Source organism: Desmodus rotundus, chromosome 12 (genome assembly GCF_022682495.2).
Source record: "Desmodus rotundus isolate HL8 chromosome 12, HLdesRot8A.1, whole genome shotgun sequence".
Taxonomy (NCBI): domain Eukaryota; kingdom Metazoa; phylum Chordata; class Mammalia; order Chiroptera; family Phyllostomidae; genus Desmodus; species Desmodus rotundus.
In genome coordinates, this window is record NC_071398.1 from 71,882,294 (window position 1) to 71,898,299 (window position 16,006).

The 16,006-nt window shown below is 45.0% G+C and overlaps 1 protein-coding gene across 9 annotated transcripts in view; it reads right to left on the reverse strand.

The window, feature by feature from the left end:
- Positions 1-16,006, reverse strand: part of SRGAP2 (SLIT-ROBO Rho GTPase activating protein 2) — a 242,667-nt gene that overhangs the window by 62,197 nt on the left and 164,464 nt on the right. For all 9 annotated transcript variants that reach the window (XM_045182803.3, XM_024575296.3, XM_045182769.2 and 6 more), the window contains exons 5-7: positions 13,906-13,968; positions 6,296-6,511; positions 5,561-5,689 (exon numbers count right to left, since the gene is read on the reverse strand). In XM_045182803.3, the coding sequence (XP_045038738.2) occupies positions 5,561-5,689; positions 6,296-6,511; positions 13,906-13,968 (408 nt within the window). The remainder of the gene's footprint in view (positions 1-5,560; positions 5,690-6,295; positions 6,512-13,905; positions 13,969-16,006) is intronic.

The window sequence follows — 16,006 nt, forward strand, 5'->3', positions numbered from 1 at the left end:
GGATGGGGGTGGAGCTTTTTGGTGAAGAAGAGAATTTAGGGGGAAGCAGAGTGCCCTTCATAAACTTGTACACTTTTTTGCTGATTCCCCTTTTCTCTCCATTCTCACTCCCTCTCTCCTAATTCATGCCCTTACCATCTTATACCAGTGTCGTCTGCTTCACTCTCCTGCTGAAGAACCTGTAATAGCTCTCATTTTTATTTTCTAAATTAAAGATCACCTCCCTCAGCTGGAAATTTTAAAAATGCCTCTGTATTTACTAAGTGTGTGCCCTTACTATATGCCAGACAGTGTGCTAAGTGCTTACGTACATTCTAGACTTCAGTTCTCGTAATAACCCCACTGAAGTTGGTATTATCTTAATTTTCCAGAGCAGCAGGCTCGTGAAGTTAAATAACTTGAGTAGGGTCAACGGCCACAACAAACTGAAGTCCCTTCGGTCTGACCATCTAACATTATCTCTCTCTAGTTTTTGCTTCAAACCCTTCCGCTTTACTGCAATGACACACTCTCTGTTCAGGGGAGCCTACCGGAAAACCGTAGGACTCAAATCAGCTGTATGGCTATGAGCAAGCTACTTAACATCTCTGAGCCTCACATGGGAATAACAGCAGCCTCACAGGTTACTGTGAGGCCAATAACAGGCAATCTACTCACAAATATCTGGCACCATGCAGACACTAATACCTGTCATCAGTATTTCCAAATTCACTACCTCTGCTCTTCAGCTCCCAGCATTTTCTCCTCTTGAAAAGTTTCCATTCCTCTCACCTGTTGCAGTTGGGCCCAATCTTCAAAATCTAAATTAAATTCCCAGTCTCTGGGAAGCCAGCCAGTCCTGTAACCCTAGCATGTATTGACCTTGGCCTCCACTCAGAACCACACTCATCTGCAGCCCTCATACGACAGAGGATACACTCCCTCCTTCTATGACTTGCCACTTCCTATCACTCCTACCAGAAGGCAAGCTTGAAAGAGGGCTTGGCCAGTGTCTTTGAATCCCTCGCCATCAGGCTTTGCGCATGGTAGGCATTAGGTACACATCAGTGGATTGACTGAAGCCAGGGTGCAGTTTCCAGCTCTCAGGGAACACCCTCCTTAGGCTGCATACTAATCTAAGTCAAGTGAGTAGACACAGCTACTGAAGCCTTTTATGTTGCTCACTCTGTATGGCCTATTGGAAGGCAGGGAGCTTGCGTGGGCTAGTCCACTGCCTCTATTATATGCTTATTCTATAGCTTCTCTGCGCCAACTCACCACGTGCCTGTTGGCTCCTGTATACTTCCAGCTAACCAGGGAGATGCAAAATAGGTTTTCCAGAGCCTTCACTATCCACATATCTGCTAGAGAACAGCCAGAAATTGAGGCATTAGCAAAGATGCAATTTCTGGCAAGGTTAGGTAAATGAGATTTGAATATAGGGTGGAGCAAAAGTAGGTTTACGGTTGTGGGTATGCAAAACACAGAGTTCATTCTTGTATCATTATTAATTATTATATTATTTTCCATAAGAACTACTGTAAACCTACTTTTGCTGCACCCTGTGTTTCATCCCCACTCCCAGGAGAATCCCAGTGAATGGAGGCAGACATTATTTTGCTCACGATGGGACCAAAGTATGCTTTCCATGGCTTTTGATGAGTTCTGTGGCCACACCAGGCTCCCTTGGCCATTTCTGGATTATATGTTTGATGAAACTCTGCCAGGGGAAATCAAATTTTTATAAGACTTTAATGATAGCCCACCCAGATATGTGATGACTTGAATTGACAGCTCATTAACCCTTTACTAGCCGATAGCCCCTACAGAAGAAGACCTAGGGTATTTCATAACACTCACTTGAAGTTCACACAAAAGAGAAACATTTCTTATTCAGAAAGCTGAGTTCCTTCACATCTGACTTGGGTACACACGGTGTCACAGATTCTCTACCCGTGGACAGAGCATGCACAATAGGCCAGGTAGGCATGAGGACAACGCCCTGTTCTTTATTCACCCATCTGCTCCTGGGGTGAGACAGCTGCAGGAGTATGGGGGAGGAATATCACATTCCAATGAGTCTAGAGCTCTCAGACTCCATCAAGTCAGCTCAGAATGTCCTTTTGGCCTGAAGTCGGGTTTTCCTGGTGTGTGTCAAATGCCTCACGTGGGCTGGTACAGTCTGAGTTTCAATCTTAATCTTAACATTTAAATCTTAGACTGTATTTTAAAAAGAAGGCAAAGGCTATTCCTTGTGCCAATGTACTGGCATTGACAAAAATGATTTTTCACTTATCCTCAAAGCCTTCAGCAAACATTGAGCTTCAACCCACTAGGAAGAAGGCATCACAAAGATGGCATAGATTGGAACGAGATTCACCCCATGCCTTAAAGCAAGTTCTGTACACTCTCAAGATCAGAATGCCGAGGTGCCCAGGCTCACCACTCATTCCTGTGCTGTTGGCTCACTATCAAGGCAACCTTCTGGCCATTTGTATTGCATAGAGCAGCAAGGAATAAAAAAGGCAGGAACTACTGACATATGCAATAATGTAGATGAAGGTGAGAAACATCGTGCTGGGCAAAAGAAGCCAGGTACAAAAAAAAAAAAAAAGCATATACTATGTAACTCATTTTGTGAAGTTCTAGAAGAAGCAAAACTAATTACAGTAAAAGAACTCAAACAGTGGTTGCCTTGGGGAAGGGAACTGACTGGAGGAGGAAAGAACTTTCTAAGGTGAAGGAAATAGTCTATTTCTTTATAGAGATGTAGGTTACATAGGTACATAAACATATATGAATTTACCACAACTTTTGAAACTAACACTTAAGCTCAGTTGTATGTAAATTATGTCTCAGAACTTTATTAAAAGGCACAAAATGGAAAAACACTTTGGCTTAGGAAAGCATCGTCATGTGGTCAGCCATTGTTAAGCTCTGGAGATGTGAGCCACGTACGCATATGAAGGGGACGGAAGACTGGGTTCCTGCCGTCACGGAGCTGAGAGAGGGGACTAAGAGATCTTCTTCTGTTCCTACTGCACTGACCCAAAGTTTCTGGCCTCCAGCTCACATTAAGAAGTATCTCTTATACTGTCACACACACACATGCACGCGCGCACACACACACGTCCATAGGCGTGCAAGCACACACACTTACCTAGCATAACAGTTTCACCCAATATAACTGAACGTTACCTGTGTGATGTGCCCTGATATTTTCCTTCCTGTTCTATTCTAGCCTACCTTATTCATTAAAAAAATGAATCATTATTCATTATTTTAAAAAAAATGAATCATCTTTTAGTCATTAAAAAAAGTGATATCCTGACTCCTCTAATGGATCGTGACCTGTGGTCTGAAAAACACTGCCCTAGAGCCCCGTGCTTCCCTCTGGCGCTACAGGGACCCATTACACAGAAATGATCTGTCTGTGTGTCTACGGATGCCTCTAGGGCGAAAACGATTTTATTCCTTTTGTGCCCCTACTGCTGAGCACACAGCCTCACCTCAGATAAATATTTACTGAATGTTTATAAAGCAGAGAAATGTTATCAGTCTTTCTTAAAGAATAACTGCCTTCATCTCAGGAAAAACAAAAACAAACATCAAACATCAAACAAAATAAAACAAGAGCAACTTTAGCATCTGAGCGGCCTGGAACGCTAGCAACCAGGACTTGCTCACAGTAACCCAGGCCCACGCCCTGGCTGAGTGCTAAGGAGGCTGGCGGGCATCCTGTGAGGATGGGCTCTTAACAGTTTTGTTTTTTTTTTTAATGAGGAGAATAAGGTACAAAATAGCTTGCTTCTTAGACTGACGTTAAAACACCTACTAACATCTGAGCAAGGGTCTATGAATCGCAAAGGTTGTGACTAACCAAGTTTCCCTGGGGGCAAAAGCAAGAGAAAAGGACAAAACAGCAGGAGAGGCTGGCGGGCTGCAGCTGTCTGACTTTTCACCAAAGGCGGGGACGACAGCAGACACTGAGAACAAGAAAGAAGGATTTCTCTCCCTAACGCTGAGAAGAGGCCTCTCTCCCAGTGAGGAGCAGTTCCCCCGGGAGGCGATCCGGCTTAGGGCTCTGACCTCCACTGAAGGACAGTGTTCAGATTGGCATCAACAAGCAGAGGGAACAAAGAGGAACCTGAACGGGGATCCGGGCTCCACTTACTCAGCTCCACTTACTCAGCGAGACAATGACACCCAGGCTGAAAGGCTGAAACTTACTGAGCCAAAAACCCCTGAAGGGAGACAGGAATCTGTATTTTAGAAAAGTGCTCCACAGCAATTCTGATGTGACACCAGATTGAAGTCCAGATCTAGACCAGTTCTTCAGTTTGGCCCAGGGGAGGTGGGAGAGGAGACAAAGGTCGTTCCAAAACAGCTAAGTGATAAGCCCCAGCTTATCTAGCTAGTTAGGCAAATCTTAGACCAGGACTCCACATGATATCATGAAGTGTGGCAGGTTTTTCTGTGGCAGAAAAACCAAGGCAGGCAGGCAGGCAAGTGTGAGAGGTCTGGCCAGAGGCTTGCAAAGCTCAGCGCTGCCCACTGACAGCCAGACGCAAACATCAGGCCTCAGACAGGAGACTAGCCAGGGTCTGTCTGAAGCCCTGGAGACTGCGATGCTGATGCTAGGTCAGCTGGTTCCAGGCCCCTCGCTCTAATGATACCTAAGTAGCCTCAGTCAGGACTGGCTCAGAATTGGGTCAGATAGGAGCCTGCAGGTGGGGGGTATTGCAAGACTCATCCACTATGGGGTTTGAGGGGAAGCAGCAGGAGAAATAAGGCCAAGGCTGACCCATAAGGCCAAAGTAAAAAAACTTACCCATTGGGCCTGCCCCATGCAAAACAACACGTGTCTACTACCCTACTTCTCTCACTGTCTTGGTGCCACATACCAAGAGGTATGGGCCAGGTGTCAGGGATGTCTGGTTACCTTCCTGACCAGGACCTTAATTTGCAGTGTGCCTTTGGGCAGCTAACCCTCTTGACCCCTACATTCCTTATCTATAAAATGAAAATAGGTCAGCGCATGGGTGGTTCAGGGATCGGATTCTTGCCTGCCAAACTGAAGATAATAACACTGACTCAAAAGGGCCATATGACAACCAAATGAGATAATATGGAGAAACACTGAGTTATATAAACGTAAGGTATGGATGGCTTTCTGATTCTTTAGCTCTTGGCCCTCACATCTATGTGCAAGCAGCCGATTTGAGGGAGACAGAATTCACAATGCTTAGGAGCATGGGTTAGTAATCAGACCCAGGTACAATTTGTGCCTCTGTCACTTATTGGCTGAGTGTGGGCAAGTCATCTGAACTTTGTGAATTTAATCTGCAAAAATGGAGATAATAATGCCTTCCCCTTAGGAGGTTAGTGGAAACTGAAGGAGATCAAGTGTGAAGTGCCTCACCCGGCACCTGGTACATGGTAAGCCCCCTGGTGGATCCTGGCGACTTTGTAAGTTCTCAAAATGCCCTGAGATGCCTGAGCAACAGAACTGGGGAACAGCCGGCCAGTTCTCCGAAACCAGGCAAGAGGCACCCTTGAGCCCCCAGCTTTAAGCACTTACATCAATAAGGTCAGACAGGTCGTGGATATAGTACTTGAAGACTGATGCATTGGTTGCCTCCAAAGCCAGTAAGTACTCATTCCGGGCTTTAATGGCCTTCAGCTTATTCTCCGTGTACTTGGCTTGGCGCTGAAAAGAGAACAAAAGTTCAATTTTACTTTTTTTTTTTTTTAAAGAGGAGACTGTTCTCTAAGAGACGAAAGTACAGTACATTCAAGAGCCACAATTGTGCTGCTACTCCCTATGCGCATCTTCCTTAAATTGGGTTCTAATTCTGTTTAATGAGATTCAAGGGCATAATGTAGATCAATCCAGGAAAGGTTAATGAGGCTCCCTACTTTAGACGCATGTCCCACTTCGGTTCTGTCTGCAAATACCTTTCTCCATCCTTGCATGGCTACCCTGAAGGAGGTGTCATTACATCGGTCCCTGAGCACCTGACACCTGAAGCCAAACCCTAGGTCTATAGTCCCCCTGCCAGGCTTGGGAGAGGTGACTACTGGTCCTTGTTTATCTGCTACAGGTGAAAAGCCAGGAACCGACGCGCCCAGAATCTTCCAAATATCTACGATTCCTTCTGGGGCAGAGAGCAAGGACTCACTTTTGGTCACCAGGCACAAAAAGAAGCTAGAGCTTCCTTGTTCTGCCTCTGTCCCTAATGGGCGATTTCTATGAGGCCGGACTTCCAGAATGTTCCTCTCCAGCCCCTACCACGGCCAGAGCACACACACGCACCTTCTCTTTCATCTTCTCAATCTTCTTCACTGAGCTCCTCCGCACATGCTTCTCCTCGATGCGAATGTTGGATGAGGAGTCAGGGGAGCGCGGGGTCTGCCGGTCCTCCTGCTTCACGGACTTGCCAATTTGCTTTTCCTCCTGCTTCTCGGCCTCCTTTAGCTTGCTCTGAGCACTGATGCTGTCGGCATTGTACATGTGATAAGTCTTCATGACCTGCAAGACACCACATGCCCCCACCCCAGAGGTCAAGTCAATGGGGTCAATTCTCTGCTTCACAGACTAACACGCTTGGCTGGACCTCTTCCCCATGAAGCAGTATCTTCACACCCTGAGGGGAAAAACTCCTTAGTGTTTGAAGTGGACTTTAACATTATATTTTAAAGACCACTCCAAAGCACAGGAAGCAGGATTTGAACTGAGCCAACAAGCCCTATTATGAAAATGATTTCATGTCTTCCGTCATGTATGCTTTACTTGAACGTATTAACATTTGTAATAATTACTCTATTTTATATTGGCCAAATAATTCCTATTGCTTAGCCATCTCATGATGCCAAGAAGACAGGAAACAACACCGCGACGCAGACCCCAGAGCAAAGCCTGGTTAGAAACCCTGAAGAGGGCAGCATAGCCTGTGGAGTAACCTGTACTTTCTGGACCTTTCAGATATAAAACCGGGAAGAGGGAAAAGGCTCCAAAAGCTCTTTCCGCAGGCTCTTTCCTGGGCATCTGTCTGGTCTGCTTTACACTGATCAAACACCCTCTCTCACAGCAACTGGAAAAGCAGCAGCAGTAACAATGGTAGCTATTGTTTCCTGAGCACGTAGTACACTCCTGGCTTCGCGCCAAGGGCTGTACACACACATTTGCATTTTCCCATTTCACTGCTGCAGCAATCCTGTGACCTAGGCAACAACCCCGTGAAAGCTGTAAACCTGCACAATAATTCAGGTAAGAGCCCGGGAAGGAATGAAATCCACATCAAGTGAGACTGGAATTATCACAGGAAGAAAGTAGTATAAAAGGAGAGGGATACAATTTTCTAATTTTCTACCCAAGCAATTATCTGGGAGTCTAATTCCTTCTCTTAATGCGGAGGCCGGGAAGCCTGGGACTTGCATTTGTTTCTGGTCCTCCCAGACACACTACTTCCAGCCACAGGTGCATATTCTTTCCTGATGGGACTCTCTGTTAGCACACGGGGAGCCTCTGGCTTCTACCTGAGAATTAAAAATGCTTCATAATAGACGAAGCCAGTTGAAGTTCAAGAATGCTGACATTTCTGATGCCATGAAATTTCTCTGAGAGGGAGAATTTCAGAACACAGGAGTTGGGATGTATGTGTGTGCACGCGGAGGCGGGGCACCGCACACCAGATGAGAGCAAGGATACAGTAGTAACTGCTACCACTTAGCACACGCTCTATCTCAGGGCTCTACGTACATCACCCCACTGAATCCTCACAACAGCTCTGTGAAAGACATGCTATGATGTCTACTTTTAAAGATGAGAAAACGGAGATGCAAAGAGCTGAACTATCATATCCAAGGTCACCAGCTAATAAATGGCAGACTCGGGATTCAAACCCAGGTTTGTCAGGCCATGAAGTCCTCAGTCTTAGCCACTAAGCACCAGTGTCTCTCCTGTTTGGAACCACAACTGGATTCATTGGGAAGAAAGGTTAAGTGCAGACATCAGAGACTTGTAAAGAAAAATGGGTTTCATTTATAGACTTGAGTTAAATCAGTGGCCTCAAATAAAGGCTAATTTGGTCCCAGGGGATATTTGGTACTGTCTGGAGACATTTTTGATTGTCACAGCTTGAAGCTTGCTACTGGCATCCAGTAGGTAGAAGCCAGGATGCTACTAAACACCCCATGTGCAGGACCCACCCAACGAAGAATTACCTGGTCCAAAGTGTCCATGGTGCCAAGGTTGACAAATTCTGGGCTAGAGGAACGTTGTGGGTGTACTAATACCTTAGAATCAGCTGGGGATAGATGAAGGAATAAAGAATATTGGGACAATTACAAAATCCAAGTACAATAGAGTTTAAATAATGTCTCATTTTGGATGCAGAATATTTTAAATCAGCTTCACCTTATTTTGAACCTGACATAATTCCCCATAAGTATAAGACCTTCTCTGTATATTCTCTACACAGGAGAAATGGTATTGAATTCTGAGAGCATTAAAAACCTTTCTAAGTAATTCGAATGGTCCACCAGGTTTCCAGACTAGGAAGTGAGAAAAAGGCACCTGGTACCCTGGGTGAGGAAGGGTAGACAGGGGGCTCCCTCTTCTCTTTTTCCACCTGAATGTGACCAAGGGGTTCAAAAGCTTGAGTGAATAGTCGAAAGTGAATGATTTCTTAGAAAGTGGTTTTCTATTTCCTGAAGATACATGATAAATAAATAGGAAACACTATGACTAAGCACAAGAGACAAAAAAGAGCGCAAAGGATAGGTGGCAACAAGACAACACGTGAAGAAATAAAAATCAACAATTTATATTGCTCCTTTCCCCTGAAGAACTTGAATAACTCTTGTAAAAGAATAAAACACTACCTTGTCTAAAAAACTGTACATTCCTAAGGGAAACCACCCCTTCTGTTGTGTTTTCTTCTCTCCTTCAGAGCTGGGAGGTACATCACGCAGACAACGATAGTTTTATAGTCAGTGCTGCCAAGTGACTTAACGACCCCAAACCTCTCTGCCGTGGGAACAGAGAAGCACACCTCCTGTCCTCCGACTCAAGGGCCAACTGAGGTGTCCGAAGGATGACGCTTGCATACGTGATGGCAAAACAATTGGAAAACTAGGGCTTGGAGAAATATATACAGTGAGGCAAATAAAAACCAGGAAAAAAACTCTGACATCTAAACCCTCAGTTCTACAAAGAGAATTAACTTTACTTTGCAAATCATCATACCGAATTCACATCTTTAGCTCTGTTCCCTCCCCAAGCTACAGTAAAATAACAGGAGTTTTTATCACTATTATTTTTTGTATAAATTAAGGAAAACAAAAAGAACAAAAGTGGAAGATGAAAAGCAGGAGGCAAGTAGTAACTGCTGACCTCCTGGACCCTGAACCAGAAGTAGAAAGAGCCAAGGAGCACAAAAGCCCTAAGAGAAACTGGTGGCAGTGGGACAAAGGTGGAGGCAAAAACAAAAGAAACTGTTAGCCTGAGAACAGTCAGACGCCCAGATCCCCTCCCCGCCCCATCTGTAGTGGAAGACTAGAGATTTATACTCTCAGGGAACATCTATAAACTGAGGACAGCAGGCTCAGCTGAGGATAAGAGTACTGAATTTGGGTTCCAGGAGTATCAACTGAAAATTCTGTAATCAATGTTAGGATGGCCCACGCCTCTTCACAAGTTGGCCCCCTAATGTAGGTGGGAGATGGAAGAGCCACGTCTGGGATCTGACCATCCAAGATAAACGATCTAGAAATACGAGTCTTCCCCAAGAACACAGTCCCATCAGATCACCCTGGCAGGGGTGTCCAACCTTTTGGCGTCCCTGGGCCACACTGGAAGAAGAAAGGTTGTCGTGGGCCACACATTAAATACACAAACACTAATGAAAACAAAAAAAAAAATCTCAAAATATGTTAGGTAAATTTACGATTTTGTGTTGGGCCACATTCCTAGCCATCCTGGACCACAGGTGGAACTCCCCTGCCCTGCAGTAAAAGCCAGGTCCACCCAGAACTTCCAACCAGCTTTTCAGTACCTCCCTTTAAAAATATACTCAGGCAGCTAAAGATTATTAAACATTTAGGGAAAATATCTAATATGAAAGACCAAAACAACCAATTTAGAAGAAACAGAAAGTATACAGAAAGAAAAAAAAACTTCAATAACAATCCATCAATAATATCCCTAGAGAGATCAATGAGAAACGAAAACATTGCATCAGGGAACAACAGGATGCAACAAAAAGGGAACAATAGAAGAGTTCTTGGCAATTAAAATTCAATTCAATAATCTCTTCAGGGAGTCTGACTTCATGTCCCTCCTCCGTGCAGATATTGTCTTATATATTTCACTTCCGGCTTTATTTTTCTGTCTCTTCTATGAAAACTAAAAGCCTTGCGTTCAGGGACATCTCTTACTTGTCTGTGTGTCCTAGTGCCCAGTGCTGCACACACAAGCAGGCAGAGTTGGGGGACTATCAGACCGACAGTGTTTCCAGGGAGCAGGTGCTAAATACCAGTCATGGCTCCCTAGCAGACAGCTGCTGCACCAAATCAAGAAGACTATAATCAGGAGGAATGCTTAGAAGCATAAAACTTGTGGGGCGCCGATACCCCCCAAGTCCCAACACCTCTTCTTTCTTTCTCAATTTTAGGGCTTCCTTGATGCTTCCTATGCATCCAGTCCATGTGGCTTTAGTGGCCCCACATATACTGCTTCCTGGGGAGCGGGAGTGCTTCCCTGCCTTTTCCAGATACAGCCCAAGTACAACCGAGGCGGAGAATTCCAGGGTCCTTTGGGAAGCAAGGAGCTCTGACTTCAAAGGCATTCCTGGATCATCAGTCAGAACATGAAAACCGCTCATGTATGCCATAGCCTACAAACTAGCCAGCTCATTTATTATGGTGGGGTGGGGTGGGGACACATGGGGGAGACTGCTCCCTGAGATTGCTCTCTGAGTAGCAGCTGTGGGAAGCAGCCCCTCACACAGAGGCCAAGTCAGGGCAACCAAAGGCCTTTCAGGCAGAAAAGAGGGAAGTAGAGAGGAGCAGCTGGCCACTTACGGAGTCCAGGCCTCTTGACTAAAGGTACCTTTCTTTGGGAACACCTGGGCCCTGTCTTTTGGCTGGTGAAGATTCAAAAGTACTTAAATTATCAACCCCTCAGCAATCAGCCTCCCCAAAAGAAGTACTTATGGCTATTAGAGGCAAGGTAAGAAAAGCGCCGGATACGGTGGTTCCTTATAACCTTGATTTCCTTTATCTCCTGCCCACAAAAAACTTTTGTTGCCTACAGTCACTGAAATGAGAGATCCTTTCATGGCTTCAAAGAGCAGGTAAGGGGAAAGCTCTTTAAAAGAAGCCCTCCCATGTTCCCCTTTTAACTCCAGAGAGAGAGAGAGAGAACACACAGCAAGTAGCTTCCCAAATCCAGCATACAATGGTCCCAAGTTCCTACTTGATGAACCCACTGTCCCATGTAGGGTGACCCATGGGCCTGGTTTACCCTGGACTTTCCAGGGTTCTGCACGGACAAAGTCTCATGTCCTAGGAAGCCCTTCAGTCCTAGGCAAACAGGGATAGTTGGTCCCTCGAAAGCCATGGTGCCTTATTCATACCAGTCCTGTGCTCATCTCACCCCCAGGAAGAAACAACTCATGATTCTACTCTCTGAACGTTCTAGAGGCCTACAGAATCTGCAAAATCCTTTGACCTTTGACTGTAGTCTGATATTTCAGGAAGGTGACCCCCAACCCCCACCTCCAGGACATGGAGACACCAGCACATGGCAGGTGGAGACGTTGGTCACAGAGCATCCCCAAGATCATGTATGTAGCTAGTGGTAGACCGGACGGAATCTGGGCTAATTCAGGAGGCGCTAGTCACTAGACCAGGGTTTTTCAACTTGGTACTGCTGACATTTTAGGCACATGAATTTTTGCCGTGGGAGGCTGTCCTGTGCATTATAGGGTTTTAGTCACATTCTTATCTCCAGCGCCCCAGCTATGACAACCAAAAGCATTGTCAAATGTCCCCTTGGGAGTAAAAAGCCACCCTGACAGAGAATCACTGCCTTCCCTGGAACTTTCTAGTGTCCTCTCTTTTTTCTCTTCCTATTGCCTACTACAGGAAAATATCAAATTTTATCTTGGCCTCAGACAGATTATAAGTGTGCGTCAATTCACCTGATGGCGGGGGATACCACACACAGCCAATTCTCAGTCTCCACAGCAGTAGGAAGAGTTTACGCTCTGCATTGTCTGTGGCTGTACAGTGCCCCATAGGGCAAGGGCCAGGGTTTTCCTCCTCACTCCAAACCAAATTATACCTTTGGCTTACTGTTATTTTTAACCTTAGCATACTAGGAGATCTAGGACTCTGGCTAATGCTAACAGATCCCGAGGCACCGTTCCTCCCCTGCTGCACTGCAGAATGTGGCATGCTGGATGTGGGTCAGTTTGGGGTTCGCTGGTCATCCAACCTACTCCTCCCCAGAAACAGCAAACGGCAGAAACCCAGGATGTTTACGGGAAAGCAGAAGGCTTCATGCAGTGGCTACATGTGTCATTTTCCATCTTAGTGCATTCTTTACAGGACAAAGGAGCAATAATAGCTCTTCTTGGTGCCTAGAAGATGCTCTAAAAATAAAGAACAGAAGTAAAGCATTAAAAAGACAAGGGGTTCAGCAAACTCAGCCCGTCTGAACATGGTCCAAGTCAGTGTTCTGCTATTTCTGACAGGCCTTAACTTCATTTGAGAGAAACGAAAGCCTGGCAAGGAAACCAAAGGGTACTATCTACTTGGCTTTAGAGCAGAAGAGTCACAGCGTAGAAATTCCAAACACACTCAGTGTCACTGGAGACGAGTCTGATGACTACCCTATTTACTTGTTTAACAGTTGCCATGACAAAATGGCCACACCTAGACTTTTGGTCAAGAACTTGCAATTCTCTGATCCCAAATGCCTGTGATGCATGTGACCCCTGACTGTCTTCCTGTGAATTTAGAGGGAAAAAAAAAAAAAGGAAGAAGGAAAAAAGGAAGGAAAGGGAGGAAATAAGCAAGTAAACACAGGACATCAATTTCACCTCCAAAACAGGATGGGGTGACCCTGGAGAATGACACAAAGGTCTGGCACAGCTCGGCTGGGGAAGAGGCCCTGGAAGGCTTTAGCCGCACAACGGAAACGTTCCCCGAGCAGCAACAGGAATCTCTTCGGTGTGCATGTGTGTTTTAGTTTTAATTAACGAAACGTGGCTGGGGGAAGAACACCCCCCACCGCCTCTGTGTGCATGCAGAAACACTCACCAGCCACAGGCATCACGTGCTTCAAGTGCCAGTTCTTTCAGAACTCTTTTTTTCTCCAAGCCCCAAACCTGCCCCTTCACTGAGGTTTGGCCTTTATGAAAGCCCAGGGAGTCGATGTAAAGCTCTCTCTGCTTGAACTGGTCCCTCATGTTATGGGCCTTTAGGACTCTATGCTTCCCTCTGGAGCACTCACTCTAGTCTCAAGCAGGTAGATCAGTCCAAGAACTGATATAGAACCTCGAACCACAAACCTTTCCAGCACACACACATGAACGGTGCAAGGCAGGCTGTGTTCCTTGCCATTAGGTTTTGGGTTCCTGGTTGGCTGCGAATGGGATCAGTTGTGCTGGTGACCTAAGCCTCGGCTGGTCTCTAGCTGGCACAGTTGAAAAGGGATCTTTTTTTGAGAAAGTGTCCTGCTCATTCAGGTTTGAAAACGAGAGTATAAAACAAGAGATGGGTGGAGGCACCCCCCAAGGGGACCATGCACTGTCCTCCACCTCAGCTCAGTTCCGTTGCTGCCGTGACTATGGCCACAAACTGCCAAATGCCGCTTCCCTCTGCTTGTTAAAGAGCCAGGCAACCCGTCTGATTTACCGAGTAGAGCTCATTCAGGACCTTCATCAAGTCATCTTGGAGCTGCTGGCCGACTTCTTTACTCTGCAAGGAAAGAGGAATGAAGGTTAATTGGGAAACAGGAGGAGGAAGGAGGGGGCAACAAAGGCAAGAGCAGCACTGGCTCTACAAATAACACAGACTCAATTAAGGCCCACTATTTAATCTAGCAAATCAGATAACCACTCCGATCAGACCCAATTATGGTCAGATTACTCAAAGAGTTTTAATAAAATGAAATGTGCCCCTTCTATAGCCTAGCAAAGGCGGTTGTGTGGAGGGAAAATGGGTTGTAGTCTGATTTTTCAATTAGTCCCCAAAGAACAGGCCTGAAAGCCACAATCCTACTTAGTAACTGTTGTTAGGTAGAGCAGGTTTTCTTGGAGACTTGTAGTTAAGCATGTCTGAGAACTGTGGAGGAAAGTTAGGTATAAAATAGGATGAGATCAGTAGAAGTATATAAACATCCAAGGACTTCAGGCCCTGGCTGATGTAGCTCAGTGGACTGAGCACGGGTCTGTGAACCAAAGCGTCACTGGTTTGATTCCCAGTCAGGGCACATGCCTAGGTTGCAGGCCACTTCCCCAGTATGGGGTGTGAGCACACACTCACGTTTCACTCCCTCGTTCTCCCTCCCTTCCCCTCTCTCTAAAAATAAATAAATAAAACCTAAAAAAATAAAAATTCAAGGACTTCAAAGTATCCAACTAAAAAGGAACCTTCAGGAAGAAACTAGGCCTCTTGTTTGCTCTATCTCGACCCTAAAAACCGAGGGCAGTGGTGCCTCCATGTAGCCTGGGTGTGCGATGAGCTGCGATGTTACTTGATGCTGATAATATATGTTAAGGGGCTGTCAACTGGTTAATCCTAAGTCGTGGTGGCTCTCAGGTTCTTTGCTGCTGCCACTCAGAACTGGCATCTAACTACACAGAGAGAACAGTCGAAGTAGAGAAGAATGAGGGAGCAGAAAGGAAGAGCCTCACCTTCTATACTGAGTGTTTTATGCCAAGCCCCAAAGAGAAGGGAATTAAACTGATGGGCATTACTGGGTCTCTGAAAAGGGAGTCTTCATTTTATCTTCTACCAGCTCCTTTTAGTTCTTTTGTACTAAAAATCAGATACCAGCAACGCCTTTTTACCAGAGGGTGTAACACTGCTCCCTGGCACTGCTCGGCCCCCAGGCAAATACAGGTCTTGCGTGTCAGACACATAATCACTGAAGATCTTGCTGTGTTCAAGATGTACGACTTTAAGAATACCTTTTTTCTGACTACAAAAGGAGTAAGGTTATTGTAATAATTAAACAGTAGAAAACCTCAAAAAAAAAAAACCCCAAAAAGTAACTCCCACTGACAAATCATCACTCTAGACTTTGTTACATATTTTTCTAATCTTGATGATTTTCCTGAGATTGGGATTACATTATACACATATAACTTATCACTTAAATATATGTTGTAAACATTTCCTTACATATTATTCTTCTTTTATAACATCACAATAGATTATATTAACGTAGCTCCTATTCTGGGACATTTACTCTACTTACAAATTTTTTATGGTAGAACAAGCTGTATTAAATTACTTTGTACATAATCTATGCATACCTTTCATTATTTTCTCCCAGAAGTAACACTGCTGAGTCAAAGAGTATTTACTTATATCATTAAATCGCCCTTGAAAAAACAGCTGTACTATTTAAAATACTACCAGAAACTTTTAAGAATGCTATTTCACTTTTTGTCTTGACAATTTGATACGGTTTCCTACTGTAATTTGCAGTCCTTTGGTTCTAGTGGGCCTGAACTTTAAAAAGAAATATTTTTAAAAATATTTTTTCATTTATTTTTAGAGAGGAGAAGGGAGGGAGAAAGAGAGGGAGAGAAACTTCAATGTGTGAGAGAAACATCGACTGGGTGCCTCTTGCACACCCTCAACTGGGGACCTGGCTGCTTAATCCACGAAGCCGCACCATCCAGGACAAGCTGGAACTTTAAAAAAACCTGTTTTATCAGTCATTTTCATTTTTTGTTTATACTCTGCCATTTTTCTATTATGGAGTCAAGTATGGAATATAACATAT